The sequence below is a fragment of the Astyanax mexicanus genome, chromosome 23 (assembly GCF_023375975.1).
Source record: "Astyanax mexicanus isolate ESR-SI-001 chromosome 23, AstMex3_surface, whole genome shotgun sequence".
Classification (NCBI taxonomy): domain Eukaryota; kingdom Metazoa; phylum Chordata; class Actinopteri; order Characiformes; family Acestrorhamphidae; genus Astyanax; species Astyanax mexicanus.
In genome coordinates this window covers 26,252,425-26,272,200 of record NC_064430.1, presented here as the reverse complement: position 1 = coordinate 26,272,200, position 19,776 = coordinate 26,252,425, and the positions used below count along the sequence as shown (strand labels likewise).

The window sequence follows — 19,776 nt, the reverse complement described above, 5'->3', positions numbered from 1 at the left end:
ATATGAAAATTATGATTCATAATTATCAGAAGCAAGCCATATTTCGCCTTGGGCGTGTTAAGAGGTTAATATACAGAATACAATGTACCACATAGAGGTTTCACACTGCAAACGTACTGGTCATTGTTTAATTGATCCCGATTAAGATCACCCCTTTTGTCCAGATCAAATATTGGTCATTTGGTCCAGAATGTAGTTTACAATAGCTTTCACACCAGCTATTTTGATTCAGACCGAACTAAAAAAAGTCAAAAGGTCTTTTCTTAGCACCCTTAGAAAGGCAGGCTGTTTAATCCTAGGAGAAAAAACAAGGACAGACTTGAACAAAACGTCATGTCAAATTAATTCTGACTAATTTCAGATCATGAAAGCACACAAACACCATAAGTGGACGTCAGGGAACAAATAAAACTGCAGAAAAAAAAAAAAAAAAAAACGTAGGATACGGACTGTCGAGCCGCTGCAGAGAGAATTAAAGCTCACTCTACATATGACCCACTTAAAGAGGCTTCACTTTATTAGTCACTTTCAAAAGCCTGTCAAAGTGTGCCGTCTTCAACCCGTTCCGAAACACTTTAATGCATACGCTTAAAAGAAGTTTAAGACGTGACGTGGTATGCTAATAGGTCATATTAGCATAATCAAATTGAGTTAAAGAATTTGTGTCAGTTTTCTCATTGTAATAAGACATTATAATTTATTACCATACCGCTTATTATTGGGCGACCACTCTCGGCTTCAAATGGCTTGTCAGAAAGCTAGTTAAAGCTCGGCGGCTAGGAATGAATTAATGCTCGCTAAATTCCTCATTCCAATATGTTTTAATGAGTTTGACCCGGGCTCATATTTAGCATTCTGTGTACGGTTTCAGGCCAAGGAAGATGTAGGGAGTCGGACAGGTGTTTTAAGGTAAAGTCGCTGCTGACTCAACAAATCTTTAAGTCTAATTCTCTATAGAGAACATTGATCAGCCTATTAGATCACCATGCATGCTTGAAGAAGAACAATTCAGATTCTTAAATGGTTCTTTGTCCAGATTCTGAGGGTCCTTTTGTACACCCTGTGCTGCTCTACGTCCTGTCAACAGTCTATTTTTTAAAATAGCATCAGAGTTTAGGAATAAATCTACACTGATGGGTGTTGTTTGATGAGTTTCTCTGATTTTACCAAGTTGAAAACCTCTGGAATATAATCAAGAGGAAGATGGATGATCACAAGCCATCAAACCAAACTGAACTGCTCGAATTGTTGCACCAGGAGTGAGTAGCATAAAGTTATCCAAAAGCAGTGTGTAAGACTGGTGGAGGAGAACATGATGCCAAGATGCATGAAAACTGTGATTAAAACCAGTGTTATTCCACCAAATATTGATTTGTTTTCTTTGCATTATTTAAGGTCTGAAAGCTCTGCATCTTTTTTGTTATTTCAGCCATTTCTCATTTTCTGCAAATAAATGCTCTAAATGAGAGTATTTTTATTTGGAATTTGGGATAAATGTTGTCTGTAGTTTATAGAACAAGACAATGATGTTCATATTACTCAAACATAAACCTATAAATAGCAAAATCCGATATATAACCACTGGAATATACTGTTTTTACAAGAGTGCAAAATCTCTGCCACCTTAAAATTTTCACAGCATCACAGTAAACATACATGAATCAAGCTTTGAAGGAGAGTGAACACATACTGATTGATTTTTACGTAATACTATTCACTTAAACCCCCCCCAAATACAACAATGTACTCCGAATTGTCCTTATTATTCAATTCCACCTTAAAAAAGTGAGGTCGTTACTTCCAGGTGCTAGATAAATTTATCAACATTTTTGTTCCACCTTAAAATCTGCCAGTATGTTTACACAATCAGCCTAATTCCACCTTAAACTGTGCCACAACCACATTAGTTTTACCTTAAAACTATCAATCAGACAAGTTCCACCTTAAATGCTGCCAATATATTCACACAATCACTGTAATTCCACTTTGCATTCTTACAACCACCAGCTATAAGTGCCTGGTCTAAACCGGTGCACCATTACATGTTTTGGGTTTATATTAAACTATTTTTCAAAGATTTATAAATATTTTTCCAACTTCCCCAGATGATTTAAGGCTGTTTTGTCTACAACACAGACAGACAGACAGACAGACAAACCCCTGGCTAACACTCTTTACTTTATTTCAGAAAGAAATGCTGGACATGAAGTGTCTAAAGACCTCTGGATGTACTTTTAAAACCAGAACATTGTCTACCGTCTGATTCTAAGGTGAAATATTGATTAATTTAGAAATATTTTAGTTATATTTACAGGTTTTGTTCAGATATGAAAGAGATTTTCAGATTTTTTTAGAGAAGTAATGTTGCATTTGTAATTGTACAAGGAACACTCTGCCTAAAATTATTGAAATATTACTGTTTATGTGAAAAATTAACCCTAAATAGTTAGACTAAAGTTTTATTATTCTGTGATTCTCACACACTTCCACACATCGTCAATGTCATAAAAAGTCCTTAAAAGAGACTTTTAATACTTAAAAAATGTTGATTTTCTTTTACATAGAGTGTACCTGCCACTACATTTATTGTGGAACAGAAACTTGTTTTAAGTGTGAAATACATTTGCTAAAAAATCAACTTTGAATGAGATAAAAAAAAATAAAACTTGTCACTAACACCTACATGTTTCCAGTGGTTTTAGTGCATTTAAGGTGGAATTTAAGCTGGAATGGTAGAATGGAAAATTCTGAAAATGCTAACGCTAATGTGTTAGTTAAACATGATTCACTGACAAATTTTGTTTAAAGCCTAGACTAGCAGGCTAGTCACCTCCCAGTGCTGGTGTCCTGGGTTCAAGTCCCTATCTGGATGGAGTTTCCATATTCTCCCTGTATCTGTGTGGGTTTACTCTGGTTTCCACTCTTTGGTCAACAATTGAAAGTGTCTTTGAGTGGTATAAAAAAAAGCACTATATGAGTGTAATTACAGGGGTTGGACAATGAAACTGAAACACCTGTCATTTAATGCGGGAGGTTTCGTGGTTAAATTGGAGCAGCCTGGTGGCCAATCTTCATTAATTGCACATTGCACCAGTAAGAGCAGAGTGTGAAGGTTCAATTAGCAGGGTAAGAGCACAGTTCTGCTCAAAATATTGAAATGCACACAACATTATGGGTGACATACCAGAGTTCAAAAGAGGACAAATTGTTGGTGCACGTCTTGCTGGAGCATCTGTGACCAAGACAGCAAGTCTTTGTGATGCATCAAGAGCCACGGTATCCAGGGTAACGTCAGCATACCACCAATAAGGACCAACCACAACCAACAGGATTAACTGTGGACGCTGTAAGAGGAAGCTGTCTGAATGGGATGTTCGGGTGCTAACCCGGATTGTATCCAAAAAACATTAACGCACGGCTGCTCAAAACATGGCAGAATTTAATGTGCACCTCAACTCTCCTGTTTCCACCGGAACTGTCCGTCACCACAAAACTATGACCTGCTGATGGTCCTACATAGAGCTATCATTGTTCATGAAAAAAACGCTTACGTTACAACTGTTTTTAAAGTTTCTAAAAGACCTTTAAGGAAGCATTTTTGGTGTTATACAGAAACACTTTAAAAAATTTATAGAGAACAATCTATAAAAAAAAAAAAAAAAAAAAAAAACTTTTCACAGCTTCCCTTTAAGAATTGAGTCTGTTTTGTCCACATCATAAGTCAGATAAACCCCTGTTAAAACTCTTTGTTTCAGTGTCTACAGACCTTTGGATGTACTTTTAAACCCAGAGCATTATCCTCTCTGATTCTACAGTGAAAATCAGACAGAACACGTCTCTGATTTACGTAGAGGAGACGGTCTTGGAGAAAGACCTGTTAGTTTGGGATGTTTGTTGTTTTCTTTTGCTGCAAAGAGTGCTTTTGATTCTTTCCATGAACGTCTCCCGGCGCATAAATACTTTATAAGACCAAAACAAGTCTAGTCCGAGCCAACCGGAGAACCCTGGGTAATGTTTAATTAATCAGCAGTGACAAAAGGAAATCGCGATCACAAAAGCAGCCGCCTTCCGTCTTCTGACGCCGCCGGTTTCCCCACAGGAGAATGCTCCTGCCCTCAGCCAGCGAGAGCTTCACCGCCGAGCTTGTTATCACACCCTCTTCACTGTCAGAACCTCGTAACGGCACTGAGTATTTCACTCGGGCGCATTACTCCGAGAGAGAGCCAGAAAGGCAAACTCACTTTCTTTCTTTCTTTTCTTTGCAGTTCCAGCTTTTCAGACATGATGGATTACAAGCGTATCCAGGAGGTAAAGGTTGCGTCCAAACAGTCGAGGAAAGCAAACTTTCTCAGTCTGTTCTGATGGCGGCTTACTCTACCTCACTTTTAACGAGTCCGGTGCCGGGCAAAGCAATAAAAGAGAAACAAGAAAACCAGGCTTGTTTGCTTTAAAATACTATGAAATGTTAAATAATAAAGAAATCATGTGAAATCCTGTGAAATCTCAATCGGTGTTACAGTTAGTAACGTCACCAGTGTCTTCTGAAAGGCATGAAGAGCAGAAAAATATCACTCAAAAGAGTAAAGCAATCATAGATGTAGCACCACCAACTGATCTAGCAACTGTTGGGTAATTCCAACAGTTGGGTAGTTCCAGTTTTTTTCTATGCTAAAATTGGCATTTTATCAAATTTCCACCTGAAATCAGTTCTTAGGAACAAGAAAATACACTTTTTTTTATTCAAATTTCTATGAAATGTTGACAAATGTGAGATCGAATGAAGAATTCCAAGATATTCTACATCACTAATGACTGTAGAAAACCATCTACAGCACAGTTTCGTGCCTCTGCTGGCTGGTTGCAGTATGATTTACAAAGTAGCTCCACCCACTTCCCAATTGTTTGCCCAATAGCAAAACAGCCCCATTCATTTTACATCTCATTTATTTTTTTCATTTAAATTTCTTCTTTAATCTCATTTCCATCTTCAGTGCAGTAGATAGTTCCAGCAGTTAATTTTTCCTATGATAATTTTTGCATTTTATAACTTTTTTCACCAGAAATCGTTTCTTAAGAAACAAGAAAATAAGCTTGTTTGCTTCAGATTCTTACAAAATGTTGAAAAATGCAAAAAAAGGTGAAATCTAATATAAAATATAAAATCCAGATAGTTTACAACATCACTAATGACTGTTGAAATGCAACCACAGGTCCAGTGCCTCTGCTGGCTGGTTGCAGTATAATTTACAAAGTAGCTCCACCCATTTCCCAATTGCTTCCCCAATAGCAAAACAGCCCCATCTATTTTATGTCTCATTTGTCTTCTCTACTTTTTTTTTTCTTTCATCTTCTTTTCATCGCCAGTGTAGTGGATAATTGGATAATTCTCGTTTTTTCTGTGCTAATATTGGTATTTTATCAATTTTCCACCAGAAATCTGTTTTTAAGAAACAAGAAAATACGCTTGTTTGCTTCAGATTCTTATAAAATGTTGTAAAAAAAATAAAAATGTGAAATCTTATAAAGCTTCCCAGATATATTACAATATCGCTAATGACTGTAGAAAAGAGCCTACAGCACAATGTCTTTCAAAAGTAAAGCCACCACAGGTCCAGTGCCTCCTATGGCTGGTTTCAGTATAATTTACACAGTAGCTCCGCCCACCCCCATATTTTTCCCTAATAGCAAAACAGCCCCACCCATTTTCAATCTCATTTTCCTCTCTAAACTTCTTTCATCTTCTTTTCATTGCCAGTGAAGTGGATAATTGGATAATTCTTATTTTTTTACTATGCTAATATTGGCATTTTATACATTTTCCAACAGAAATTGGTTATTAAGAAACAAGAAAATACGCTTGTTTGCTTCAGATTCTTATAAAATGTTGTAAAAAAATTAAAAATGTGAAATCTTATAAAGCTTCCCAGATATATTAAAATATCGCTAATGACTGTAGAAAGGCATGTACAGCACAATGTCTCTCAAAAGTAAAGCCACCACAGGTCCAGTGCCTCCTATGGCTGGTTTCAGTATAATTCACACAGTAGCTCCGCCCACCCCCATATTTTTACCTAATAGCAAAACAGCCCCACCCATTTTTCATCTAATTTTCCTCACTAAACTTCTTCTTTTATCTTATTTTCATCGCCAGTGTAGTGGATAATTGGATCATTCTCAGTTTTCCAAAATTTTTCTTTTCCAAAAGCTACAATTCGTTTTTCCAAGTGTCAAGCACAAAGAATTGCTCAGACTCTAGTAGATATTAAAGAGATGAACAGGTTTAATTAAAACGAGCTCTGCTGCACAAAGAGAAACAAACATCACACTGAGTAACAGAGCAAGAGTGACCGAAACGCCAAATATTCACAAAAGTGATCAAATCACATAATTAATCCCAAAACAAGCAAAGCTAAGACTAAACCCTGGAGATGCTCGGTATCTGAATGTTGGCAATACTTCGCTAATACTTTTGATGTTGGCAACACTAGAGCAAGCAGACTGATACAGTATAAATACATGTGTGTGTGTGTGTGTGTGTGTGTAACAGGTTTGTGTAATTACATAAGTCTAGTATAAGGTGGATTGTGGGAAATGTAGTCCTTTTACATGTTCACAAGTAGCCTATATTGCTGCATAAATTGGCATGCAGTTATCTCAGTAATATCTCCACCAAATTGCAACTCTCTCATTGGCCAGCTTGATCTCTCAAAACTAAAACTAGCACACATCAAATACCCCCATATTTTTTCCCCAATAGTAAAACAGACCCTGCCATTTTCCACCTTATACTCTTTCCTCTAAACTCACTCTTTCATCTTCTTTTCACCTCCATTGCAGTAGATAGTTCCATAAGTTATTTTTTCTCATGCTAATATTGGCATTTTATGTATATTTAAAAAGAAATCGGTTCTAAAGAAACAAGAAAATAAGCTTTTTTGCTTGAGATTCTTATAAAATGTCGAAAAATGTGAAAATATGGAATTTTATGAAGCAATCCAGACATTTTTTTTTAACATCACAAATGACTGTAGAAATGGATGCACAGCACAATGCCGCTCAAAAAGTAAAAAATAAAACACAACCACAGCTTCAGTGCCTTGCAGTGGCTGGTTGCAGTATGATTTACACAGTAGCTCCGCCCACTCCCCCAAGTGTTTTCTCAATAGCAACACAGCCCCACCCATTTTCCGTTTCATATTTTCTTCTCTAAACGTAATCCTTTATATTCTTTCCATCTAAAATGCAGAAAATAGTTCCAACAGTTAGTTTTCCCTATGCTAATATTGGCATTTCATACATTTTTTCAATATAAATAAGTTTTCTTAAGAAACAAAAATTGTCTTGATTCAGATTTCTATAAAATGTTGAAATGTTTTAAACACTCTGATCGACCAGATTTATCGCCAATTGAACATTCTCTACATCGCTACAGGATTATCTGCAACATCTATGGGAAAATGTGATGCAAGATGGCATATGGAACATGTATACATCTATGTATAAACTCAATATTCCATATTTTATTATATTTTAACAGTCCCTTTTCCCCAATAAAACCTGGCCTTGTTTAACATTGCTATACATTGCTCACACATATCGTCACTGTCCTATGAAAAACACTTATCTCAATTTTTGTCGATTTTTATTTTTGTTTATTACATAATTTGAACAGACAAACTGTCCCTTACACTGTGCCAAAATTTATTGGTGAATAGACCAATAAAAAGTCTTCAAAATGACCTGAAATAAACTCTTTTTACATTGACTTCCATTTATTCCAATTACAAGGTTTTTTTCTTTCTCCTGTGAAGTTACTGTTTTGGAGATAAGTGTTTTTCATTGGACAGCAAGGATAAACACTTCCATTCAATTGCAACCAGTCTTATTTTATTTAGATAGTTTGGTTGTCAATCAATGGCCTTTCACGTTAATTTTGCACATCATTAAAATGTTAATTTCCTGCGAATTTAGCATCTGTAGATTTTATTGCAATGACAAAAGAATACAAATCAACAACTATGACAACAGAACATCTGTAAATCTGCCAAACAGCATCTGCAAATGTGTATAATAACATCTGTAAATCTGTCAGTGATTCTGATTTATAGCAACACCAGCTTTCAGGTATGTTTCTAATTTTTTTTTTTTTTGTATTTTTTTTTTTCACAGCAGAAACGGCCACTGAGGCAGGGCCTGGCAGGAGGCTGGCCGGCACTTGTTAAATATAAGCATGAAAAAGATGCACATTTCTAATGCTATAATATATTCATTCATTCTGGAGTAAACCTGCTCATGCATTCTAATACGTTTTGCCCCGTTGGCTTGTTTTAAATGGAGCTCACACAGAGTTGACAGAAGCTGTGTGAGAATGAACAAAGCTTTCAGTGAGTTTTCCTGAAGCTTCCCTCAGAGAGTGGCCTCAGTTAGAGCGTAATTCTTAAGACGGAGGCCGGAGCGGGAGAAGCGCTGCAGTGATTTGTGTAGACGTATGAAAGTGGGCTTGTTGTAAACTGTTTTATTCATACTGCATTCTGCTCCAGACAAGATTAAAATCAGTGATCCGTGAGCTTCTGGAGTCTGCGCTGCTTTAAAACAACACACTTTCAGGTGCTGCTTCCAAAAGCCGAGAGCACCTAGTGTTGTTTTTAAATATAAAAATAGTAGTTTAGCCCAGCACTTTAAGGTGCTGGCATGGTATTTTCTACAAAAAAAAAAGCAATAGCCAATAGAATCAGACATACTGAACAGACTAAAATCATTGTGCTCAATTCTGAAGGTTTATGTATGTATGTATGTCTAATTCAATTGGCTATTTGGTTAATTGGTTCCTTTGCATCTATTTGTTTAATTGGTAGCATTGATGCTATTTGGTTAATTGGTAGCATTGCTAGTAGATGGTTAAATATGTGAGTAATTGGTTGCATTGCTTCTGTTGGGTTAATTGCTAGCATTGATACTATTTGGTTAATTGGTAGCAATGCTACTATTTTATTTTTAATATATATTTTTAATATATAGCTTTGCATCTATTTGGTTAATTAATAGGATTGATACTATTTGGTTAATTGGCAGCATTTGCAGTATTTGGCTAATTGGTAGCATTGCTTCTATTTGGTTAATTGATAGAATTGATACAATTTCATTCATTGATAACATTGCTACTATTTAGTTAATTGGTAGCATTGCTATTATTTGGTCTATTGGTAGCATTAATACTGTTTGGTTCTTTGGTAGCATTTGCAGTATTCGGTTAAATGGTAGCATTTGTAGTATTTGGTTAATTGGTAGCATTTGAAGTATTTGGTTAATTGGAAAACATTATTACTAGATGGTTAACTATTTGGTTAATTGGTCGTATTGCTGCTGTTTGATTAATTGGCCGCATTGCTACTATTTTGCTAAATGGTATTGTAGTATTTGGTTAATTGGTATCATTGCTATTATTTGGTCTATTGGTAGCATTAATACTGTTTAGTTCTTTGGTAGCATTTGCAGTATGTGGTTAATTGGTAGCATTATTACTAGATGGTTAACTATTTGGTTAGTTGGTTGTATTGCTGCTGTTTGATTAATTAGCTGCATTGCTACTATTTCATTAATTGGTAGCATTGCTACCATTTGGTTAATTGGTTGCATTGCTACTATTTGTTTAATTGGTTGTATTGCTACTGTTTTGTTAATTGGCTGCATTGCTAATATTTGATTAACTGGTTGCATTGCTACCATTTGGTTAATTGGTTGCATTGCTACTATATGTTTAATTTGTAGGATTAATACTATTTAGTTAATTGGTAGAAATGCTACTATTTGTTCAATTGCTAGCATTGAAAGTATTTTAGTTAATTGGTTGCATTACTGCCAGAACTTTCATGATTCTCTATTGCTTCTATAGAATAACCGATTTTTAAAGAATGCATCCTAAATACAGTAAAAACTAAACAGCAAAGCACTAAGCGACACCACAGCAATAATTTCAGATACCATATAGCAACACATAGCAACACAGCAATAGATATGAAAGCCTAGAAACACCATAGAAACCACCTGGGATACCATAGCTGGTAGAAGTGCAACCAATACCATGTCCATGTAGCAAGAAGATTTGCATATCCCCTCCCAGACAGCAATCAGACTTCGGTCCAACCAGTCAGGACACATGAATTACGTAAACTTTCACATAAAGGAACCAGTAGGATCAATGAATCAAAAAGTGATTGATTTATGGATTTATTAAAGAACAGCGCTTCACATGAAGTTTCAGTTTCATCTTATCCTACACCACAGGAGCTATCAAGGAGTTCCAGTGGTCACAGCTGAGATTATTACTAAGAATGCCTTCTAGATCACAGCAAAATGGACACGCCCACTTCATTTTTAGGTTTTAGAAGCTCTTTTACCTTACTATCCCACCACTGAGACTATCTATTTATCTATCTTTGATTTCTACATAAATTAGTCAATACATGTTTTCTGATCTTCATCTAGGTCACAACAATAGACAGACACAGTCTGTGTAAACTAATCCCACACAAAAAAATATAGGTTTGCATGGTTTTATTGAACCCCCGAAAGGTTCACATTCTGTTTTATTGCAGCTATATATAAGACATTTGAAAAAAGATCAATTTTGGGCCACTTTTACCTGCTGTGTGACCTTTTTAATATTTTAAAGTATCTTGAACATGCATGGACCGAACAACACTTAAGGCAGCAGTTTTACACCAGTAAACACACATTTAAGCCGTCCACCACTAGAAAGCCAATGGAAGAAGGTTGAGAAGACGTGGGGAAGTATTTATATTCTTACCCTTTGCACATCTATCTCATTTACAAGCATGATTCTTTAAAGAACCATCCAATGAAAGCTTCATAAGAACAGCGAAAGTGGTTCATCCACTGAACGTAAACCCCTTTGGGCAGCATTATTGTTCACCATAATTGGCCATTGTTATCTTCCATGTTCTTTTGAACAGATAAGGAAGCCAGCACTGGCCTGGATCTGCAGCCATCAGGGACGCTCCCTGAACTCAGCTGAGGTGAAAATGCACTATTTGTCATCCTCACCGTTTATGACAGTGCTGGTGCTTTAAGAACACTGGGATTATAAAATATTAAAGATGCCCAGTTAATGCTGTATGAGCTGCTACTTTACTGGAAGTTGAAGCTGGTTCAGGGCTCTTTCTGCTTTACTCAAATTGCTCCCTGATGCTCGACTCCCTCGGCCAGGTAAGTGGAAGAGTGGAAGTGTAATAGTGAGTTTTTGAAAGTGAAATGTGTCAGAAATGATCTATTTCATCGAAGAGAAAAGTTTGACTCTTAAATTTGATTTTGAGTTTTAATGGCATCATTTTATTAGTTATATTGGCATTGTTTTGTTTCATTTTGTTATTACCATTATTCAAATGACACCACATAATAGTTCCCAGCAATTACTGAACATTTTATATAGTTATATGTGCACTGAAAAAAAAAAAAAAAGGTTTAACTGGTGCTAAAGAAAAAAATTTAGGTTTTATAAAAATTAAAAAAAAACATTATTTTCCATATTTGTGGAGTGCACGACGTTGTCGACAGATTCTTCCACCTAAGCTATGGATTTCTGCAGCTCCTCCAGAGTGACCATGGGCCTCTTTGCTGCTTCTCTGACCAGTGCTCTCCTGGCTCGATCTGTCAGTTTGGGTGAACCATGGCCATGAATTGGTAGGTTTGCAGTTATAGAATACATTTTCCATTTTTGGATGATCGATTAAACGGTGCTATTTGGGATGCTTAAAACTTGGGATATGTTTTTATAATCTAGCCCTGCTTTAAACTTCTCCACAACTTTATCTCTGGTCAGGTAAAAGTGTAAGTGTAATAAAAAAGAGTTTTTGAAGGTGAAATGTGTTAGAAATTATTATTATTATTATTATTATTATTATTATTTTTACCTTCTGAATTAGATTTTGAATTTTAATGGGTGACTTCTTTTTTCATTTTATTGTTTAAAATGTATTATCATGTAGTATAAAATGTGATTCAGTGTATGGTCTATTTTTCGCATTGCTTTTTCCATTTTATTAGTTTTATTGGAATTATTTTGTTTAATTTTGTTATTATCGTTATTTAAATGATACTGCATAATAGTTTCCAGTAATTATTGAACATTTTATATGTAATGGGATGAAGTGCTACAGACTAGTAGCTCTCCAGCCCAGAGGGTTGTTGAACCCAATTGCAGAACAGTTGATCTTAAAGCAGGTAAACCCAAGAAGAAAAGAAAAAAATAAATAAATACACTGCTCCTCACGCGGGATCGAACCTGTGTCATCAGGGTCGTCGTCCGAAAACTACCGCTGCCGCAGCTAGTGAATTGGGAAACAACTCGGAAAAAAACGCCCTTATAAGGAGATAAGAAGCCCAAGAATGGGCGAAAAAACGAGAACGGGCGGCGACAGAGAGACAGGAAGGAATATAAACAAAAGCTCACCAGAGAAGCATTTTATTTTTTACTTTTTTCTTAACTGTTGGTTATGATAGTTAAACAACGACACAGGCCAGATGTTTCATGCTTGCCGGCCACATCTGGCTTTAACTCTACATTCTAATCCATCAAAGACCTGCAGCTCAACCAAGACTCTAAACAGATAACCGGATCACCTATAAGACATAGCGTAAGTGAGACCATTTCTTACTCACCTACTGGAGACATCTCCGGCACCGAGCCCCGGAACGGCCCTCCCACGAACTGTGGCGGGTTATCGTTGATGTCCTGCACCTTGATGATGAACTGCGAGGGAGATTCCAGAGACATGTTGGAGTCCTTGTTGATGACCCGTGCCATGAGCGTGTACTCTGCCTTTTCTTCTCGGTCCAGCCTCTTCATAGCGTGAATATCGCCCGTGTTTTCGTTAATGACGAAGATCGTTCCTGCACCCTCGCCAGACAGCTCGTACTTCAGGTTCCCGTCCCTTATGTTCAAATCCGTATGAAGCTAAAACAGAGAGAAAAGGAAATTTTTTTTAGCATTTAGCGCTCAACACAGAACTCACGCAACTTTATTCAAAGTGAAAAATAAAATAAGGTAGTGAAGAAGTGCACTCAATACAAAGATCAAGGCAACCATATTGCTGATGTCCAATGAAAAACATCCCATTTTTATCTCCACTTTTGTCAATTTTTAGTTTACTAAATCATTTAAACACACAAAATGTTGCATGTCCCTCACGCTGTGTCAAACTTTATTAATGAATGGACCAATATAAATTCTCAAAAAATACCTAAAATATATATATTTTTTTGGTTTGCTTCCATTGGGAGTTAAGAAAGTTTGATCTCTCTCCTATAAAGTTACTGTTTTTTTTTTTTGTTTTTTTTTTTTATTGGACAGCAACCATATTCAATATATTTGTGTTGGACACAGATGTGGAGTGAGCAGTCAGTTGTGGGCACTTGAGAATCATTGAGGGTTAAGGTCAGGAATTGAACCCACAACCATGTCATCATTAATCCAGTAATCTAAACACGGAGCCACCACCATTGTGCTTTAATCCAATCTCAAACCATCATAACCTACAATTAACATATTGTATAATATAAGTTAATAGCTTAGCTAACAGGGTCATATACATTTCTTGGATTGTATGTGGATGATGGCATATTGAGTGATGAATTATCAGTGAGGATATAATATATAATATATAATATATTTTAATTTAATATAATATAAGCCAAAATATTAAAGCAACAACTACATTTTTCTGATATTTTTCTTGATTTGAGCAAATTTATAATAAATAAGTAGATTCACTAAATGCAATATTATAAGGAGAACAAAGATAAAAAAGACGAACAGCAACAATAAAAAAGAAAATTATTTTATTATTTTGAATAAGTATTTATCATTTATTACTTCTCAGAGCAAATATAAAATATCATAAATAGTTATTGGGTTACATATAAGCATTTACATGTTTACACAAAGATTTCCTTTACATCTTTTTACATAAAAAAAATCTTTTTTTATAATGACTTTTTATCACCACTACCTAACTAACTACTCAAACAAACAAACAAACAAATAGTTTAACAGTAATTAAAAAAAATATCTAAATTATTTTTCTTTTGCAAAACATGGAAATATGACCCAGATAGGGACTTGAACCCAAGACCCAAGAGCTGGAAGGCAAACATGCTGATTCTGGGTAATTTTAGAGTATCCAATTTACCTGATCTTCTTGTTTTTGGACTATGAGTGGAAACTAGAGTCCCAGAAGGAAACCACCCAGATAGGGACTTGAACCCAGGACTCTTCAAGTGCTGGGTGGTGAAAATGCTAACAGCTAACCCAGTATTTTTTATTTCTTCTTTATGTGTCACATAAACACATTTTTTTTCAGAAGATAAGAACTAAATAAAGTCCACTTGGAGGACGTAGGGCGAGTGGACCGTGGTGGAGTTGGTCCAGCGGGTGGTGTTTTACTGTGACAGCTGAATTGTCCAATCTAACAGACAAAGGCGGTAAAGGGCAGACAGGGTACCCGTCTCTCTGCGCTGTTTAGATAGTGTATCCCGGCCTGTCTGTCAGTCACTCTGTAATCCGCTGCTGATGGGAACCGAGCTGATAGTGCTTTTCTTTCTTTTTCTCTTTTTCTTTTATTTTTTCTTCTACCCGGCATTCAGTCACCTCTCCACCGTCAACCCCGTTACCAGCATCGACCGCAGGAGCCACCCCCACCCACCACTGTTAACACACACCTACACACACACATAGCACACCTACACACACTATACACACCCACACACATTACACACCTACACACTCACAGTCAAAGATAAAAAAAGATCATCTTAAACAGCGGATCTGTCTATATCTCTCCTCCCAGAACTGAAAACAGACAGCTGCCAACAGCTGGAACCCATCTCACAGCTCCTACAGATCACTGATAAAAAAAATAAAAAAAATAAATAAATAAATAAAAATCTGCTATTTAAAGTAGGGCTGCACGTAACAATATATACTGTATATGTATGTATATATAAAACAATTGTTTTTATATTTTTATGTATAGGAGGATTATAAATAAAAGGAGATTATACACAACCTGCCCAAGCCAACATACCTACATCCAACAGACACCCACCCATTTATCCAACAAACTCCCACAAACTTTTTTGAATGTGTGGTTGGATAGATGGAAGGATGGTTGATTGATTGGTTAGATGAAAGGATGGGTAGGTGGTTGGTTGTTTAGTTAGTAAGTTGGGTGGATGGAAGGGTGGGTAGATGGCAGGTTGGTGGGTTGGTTGGTTTGATTATTTGGGTCGATGGCTGGGTAGGTATTTGGTTGGTTAGTTAGGTGGTTAATTAATTAATTGGTTGATTGGTTAGTTGGCTGCTCATATAGATGGGTGTGGCTAAATGTGTGGTTGAATAGCTGGAAGGATGGATGAACGGCTCATTGATTGGTAAGATGGAAGGATGGGTATGTGGTTGGTTGTTTAGTTGGTTGGTTGAGTAGATAGGTGAGTGGGTAGGTGGTTGCTTGGTTAGTTGGTTGGTTTGATTGGTTGGGTGGATGGGTGGGTAGATGGTTGGTTGTTTAATTAGGTGGTTGATTGGTTAGTTGGCTGATCAGATGTATGGGTGTTTGGCCGAATATGTGGTTGGTTAAATAAAAGGATGGATGGATTGTTGATTGGTTTGTTGGGTTGGATTGATCAATAGATATATAGATATATAGCTATACATGCCGTAAGAGACTGGGTTCAGTCAGACACTGACTCAGTTCAAGAAAAAGAAAAGCAAAGAAAGCTAAAAAAAAGGGGGGGAAATCAAACCGGGCTCACAATAAAGAGTGCGAGGAACACAAGGTGAGCGACTTCAGGGACTTCGCACTAAACGAGCAGCAGGAAATGGCTGTTTTTATTTTTTTTAGCACCTCGTCTAAATTAGGTACCTCGTCCCAGAGGAAGGAAGGAGGTGGCGAGAGGAGGAGGAGGAGGAGGAGGAGGAGGAGGGAAGGGAGGGGAGGGTTTGGAGGGGTAAAATGGATCATTTGCAAATTTGACAATGCTCAGCAATACTCCAAAACACGGCCCACGGCGTGTCGCCATTAGGATTAGTGAGGTGTTCTTTTTTTTTCCTCTGCTTTTTTTTTTTTTTTGCAAACTCACATGAGGACGTCCTGTTCCGCAAACTTCAATTCCATTTCCTGGCCTAGAAATATAGGAATGTGCGGCGGAGTCCTGGTGGAACGGCACCGAGGGAGCGCGGTAACAAGGCAAACTCAAACCCGGAGCTCCGAAAAACCCACTGCAATTGTTTTATAAGCGCGCTTTCATGCATATGTTGTCTCGGAGGTGCTGTTCTCAGACACTGACAAAGCACATTCACTTAAATTGTCACACCTTGCACTTTTGTTCTCCTAATTGTGCCATCATTCCACATGAAAGATCTATCTCATTAACACGGCGACTTCACAACAATCTCGGCTCTATGAAAACCCTTAAATGAGCCCAAATTAATGATGGGCTTTTTTTTCCCGCCTGTATGTTTTTTTTCCCTGCTCTCCTTCTCCCGCTCAACCCCAACGGCCCTCGTCTTTCCTCCGCTAAGGTTCTTCGCTAAAAACAGACTTTAATTAACGAGAAACGTGCAATAATCCATCGATTATTAATCACTGTGGAAATAATTAAAGCTTTGATAGGTGTATTAATGTGTTAATATCGCTCCCTTCTTGTTTTTCGCCAGTTCGTTTTCAACGGCACCAGCGTTGAGGGGAATCGCTTGACTGTATGTATGTCATTATTCCCATTATCTGTAATACCGAGGCAAAATTTAATACAATTTAATGCAAAAGTATTCATACCCTTTGAATGTTTTCACATTTTCTCACCTTACAACCATAACCTAAATGTGTTTTTTGAGACTGAGAATTTAAGTGATACACTAACACAAAATAGCACATATTTTTGAAGTGGAATTAAAAACTTACATTTATTTCAAAAATTTATACAAAAAAAAAATCTGGAAAGATTAGAGATACAAACATATTCACAATATTACTTACTCTGTCATTAATACTCTAAATAAAATCCAGTGCAATCAATTGCCTTCAGAAGCCACACTAGTGAGCAAACAGCATCATGAAGACCAACGTCGAACTCACCAGACAGGTTTAGAGATAAAATTTAAGTAGAGAAATTTAAACCAGAGTTAGGTTATAAAAAAACATAGTCCAAGTTTTCCCAAGCGTCCCAAGGAGCACTAATCAATCCATCATCCAAAAAAAAAAAAAAAACCTGAAAAAGTGTCCTACAACTGTTTCTACAAACCTACCAACACATGGCCATGGTCCACCCAAACTGACAGACCGAGCAAACAGATCACCATTGGTCAGAGAAGCAGCCAATAGGCCCATGGTCACTCTGAAGGAGCTGCAGAGATCCACAGCTCAGGGGGATCAGGAGAATCTGTCCACATAACAACTATAAGTCGTGCACTCCATAAATCTGGCCTTTATGGAAGAGTGACAAGAAGAAAACCATTGTTGAAAGAAATACATAAGCAGAATCATTTGCAGTTTACCACAAGCACAAGCTCTGAGCTGTTTTATAAAGAATCTGGTAGAGACAAACTCCAAAAGGTGGCTCTACTAAGTGTTGATATAGGGGGGGGGGGGGGGGGGTTGAAAACTTTTGCTCATCACACTTTTCAGATGTTTCATTTTCGTTCCACTTCACAATTAAATGTGCTACTTTGTGTTTTAAGTCTATCACTTAAAATCTCAATAAGTTTATGTTTGTATTATATAACAGTTATATACTGTATGTATAAGGTATATACACTATCATGATGATAACTACTGTATATATTGGGACTATAAGGTGTTCCAGAAATAATAGCGATATACAATATTACTGTCATAAAATTGCTCAATTTTGTGTTTTTTCACTCATTTTTACTGCTAAACAGGATTCTCCTGTGCATCATTATTCACATTATCCTCAGTGCCAAGGTGACAGTATGTAGATAGATAGATAGATAGACAGGTAGATGATAATAAATAATATGCATTATAATGCTGTAATACACTTATTTTAATAGGTTTAATAGATTTAAAAGACTATTTTATACCATTGATACTAGTTTAGTGTAATAATGAACTTGCACATCATGTATAATAAGCAATTACGCATTAATAGGTTTGTTAGTACTTATTATTTTTTTTTGTTTACCGAATGCCAGTCCTGGACTCACCTGTGTGTCATTACCCACATTATCCTCAATGCCAAGAATAGATAAACTCTAAAAAACAGTGAAATTAGTGATTTTAGTCAGGAGAAATAATATAAGTACAACTTAATAAAATGTGTTTAGAGAACTTCAACCTGAAGACTTAAAAGTGCTTGTTGAGCCAATGAAAACAATGTGATTTCAACCAATTTTTTGTACTGTATACTACATGTGTCAGTGCTCTTTCTACAGTGTTGGATCATACAGCTTTCCCATAGGCTCCTGACACCATATATTTGCATACTGGGCGTGGCCTCTCCCTTACTCTCTTACCATCTTTGTGTTTGGGTCTGTTGTCCAAAGCTACCTTGTCCTTGTCGTGCTTTAGTGTGATATATGTGTTGATTATCAGGTTGATTCTCAGTGTTGTACACTGAAAATAATAGTGTGCTTGATCTACTTAAAAAAAAGATCATGTCATTTTTTTTTTTTTTGCATCAGATAATTAGCTAGATCAAGCAAGAGTAGTCATTGTATTTACTACTTAATTTTCTCCAGTAGTACTAACATACTTTTTCAATTAGGTACAACTTAATTTTCTCAAGTAGGGCTAACATACTAACACACTACATGGAAAAGTTAAGTATTGTCAGCTTAATTTTCTCTTGTACACCGCTGACTTAAAAAGCTGAGTTAACTCAACTTAAGTGTTTAATTTGTTCTTTAATTTGATCTGTTTAGTCAAATAAACTAACAATTCACCTTTATTTTAACACACACTTTCAAGTTAATAAAACTTTAGTAATATTTACACAACTCATCATTTTAAGTTACCCAGGGGTATTCTCAACATATTAAGTATATTATTATCTAACTGCCAATACTGACAGTATAATAATGGAGCAATACAGGAGTAAACTGGGTAAAGAGTGAACTCTGCAGCTCAAAGCCAGCATACTGTGATCACTAGAAACACAGAATAAAGTTAATGTGCTCTTACAGCTCTACAACACTGAGACGTGCCAATCAACATGTATATTATAATTACTGCACGCCCAGGATAAGGTAGCTTTGGGCAACAGACAACACAAAGACGGTAAGTAAGGGAGAGGCCACACCCAATATGCAAACATATGGTACCAGGAGCCTATAGGAAAGCTGCATGAACCAACACTGTAGAAAGAGCATTGACACAGGTAGTGACTAAAACTCTAGTAAATATAACAAGACTTTTATTTGTTGTGCAGATTTGTTGTGTACCTAAAAAGATTTGTTGGGATTACGTAAATAAATTATATTAAGGAAAAAATACACAATGTCTTGTATTTTGAACAAATGTAGAGTAATTAAAAACTAGATATATTCATGTAAAGGTAGAAATAATAACATATTTAATTACGTTACATTTACTAATGCTCAGATTTATTTGTTTCAGTGTAGGCTGTAAGAGCAAGTCACCTTTATTCACTTTTTACAGAGTTCACTTGTCACGTCTATTACTGACTGTGTAGTCCAAAACCGGGACTCCTCTGTATCCGTCAATGGACAATCTCTGCCTC

At 36.4% G+C, this 19,776-nt stretch overlaps 1 protein-coding gene across 1 annotated transcript in view; it reads right to left on the bottom strand.

The window, feature by feature from the left end:
• Positions 1-19,776, bottom strand: part of cdh8 (cadherin 8) — a 229,058-nt gene that overhangs the window by 125,094 nt on the left and 84,188 nt on the right. Inside the window, exon 3 of the mRNA XM_049471151.1 lies at positions 12,679-12,973. Within this exon, the coding sequence (XP_049327108.1) occupies positions 12,679-12,973 (295 nt within the window). The remainder of the gene's footprint in view (positions 1-12,678; positions 12,974-19,776) is intronic.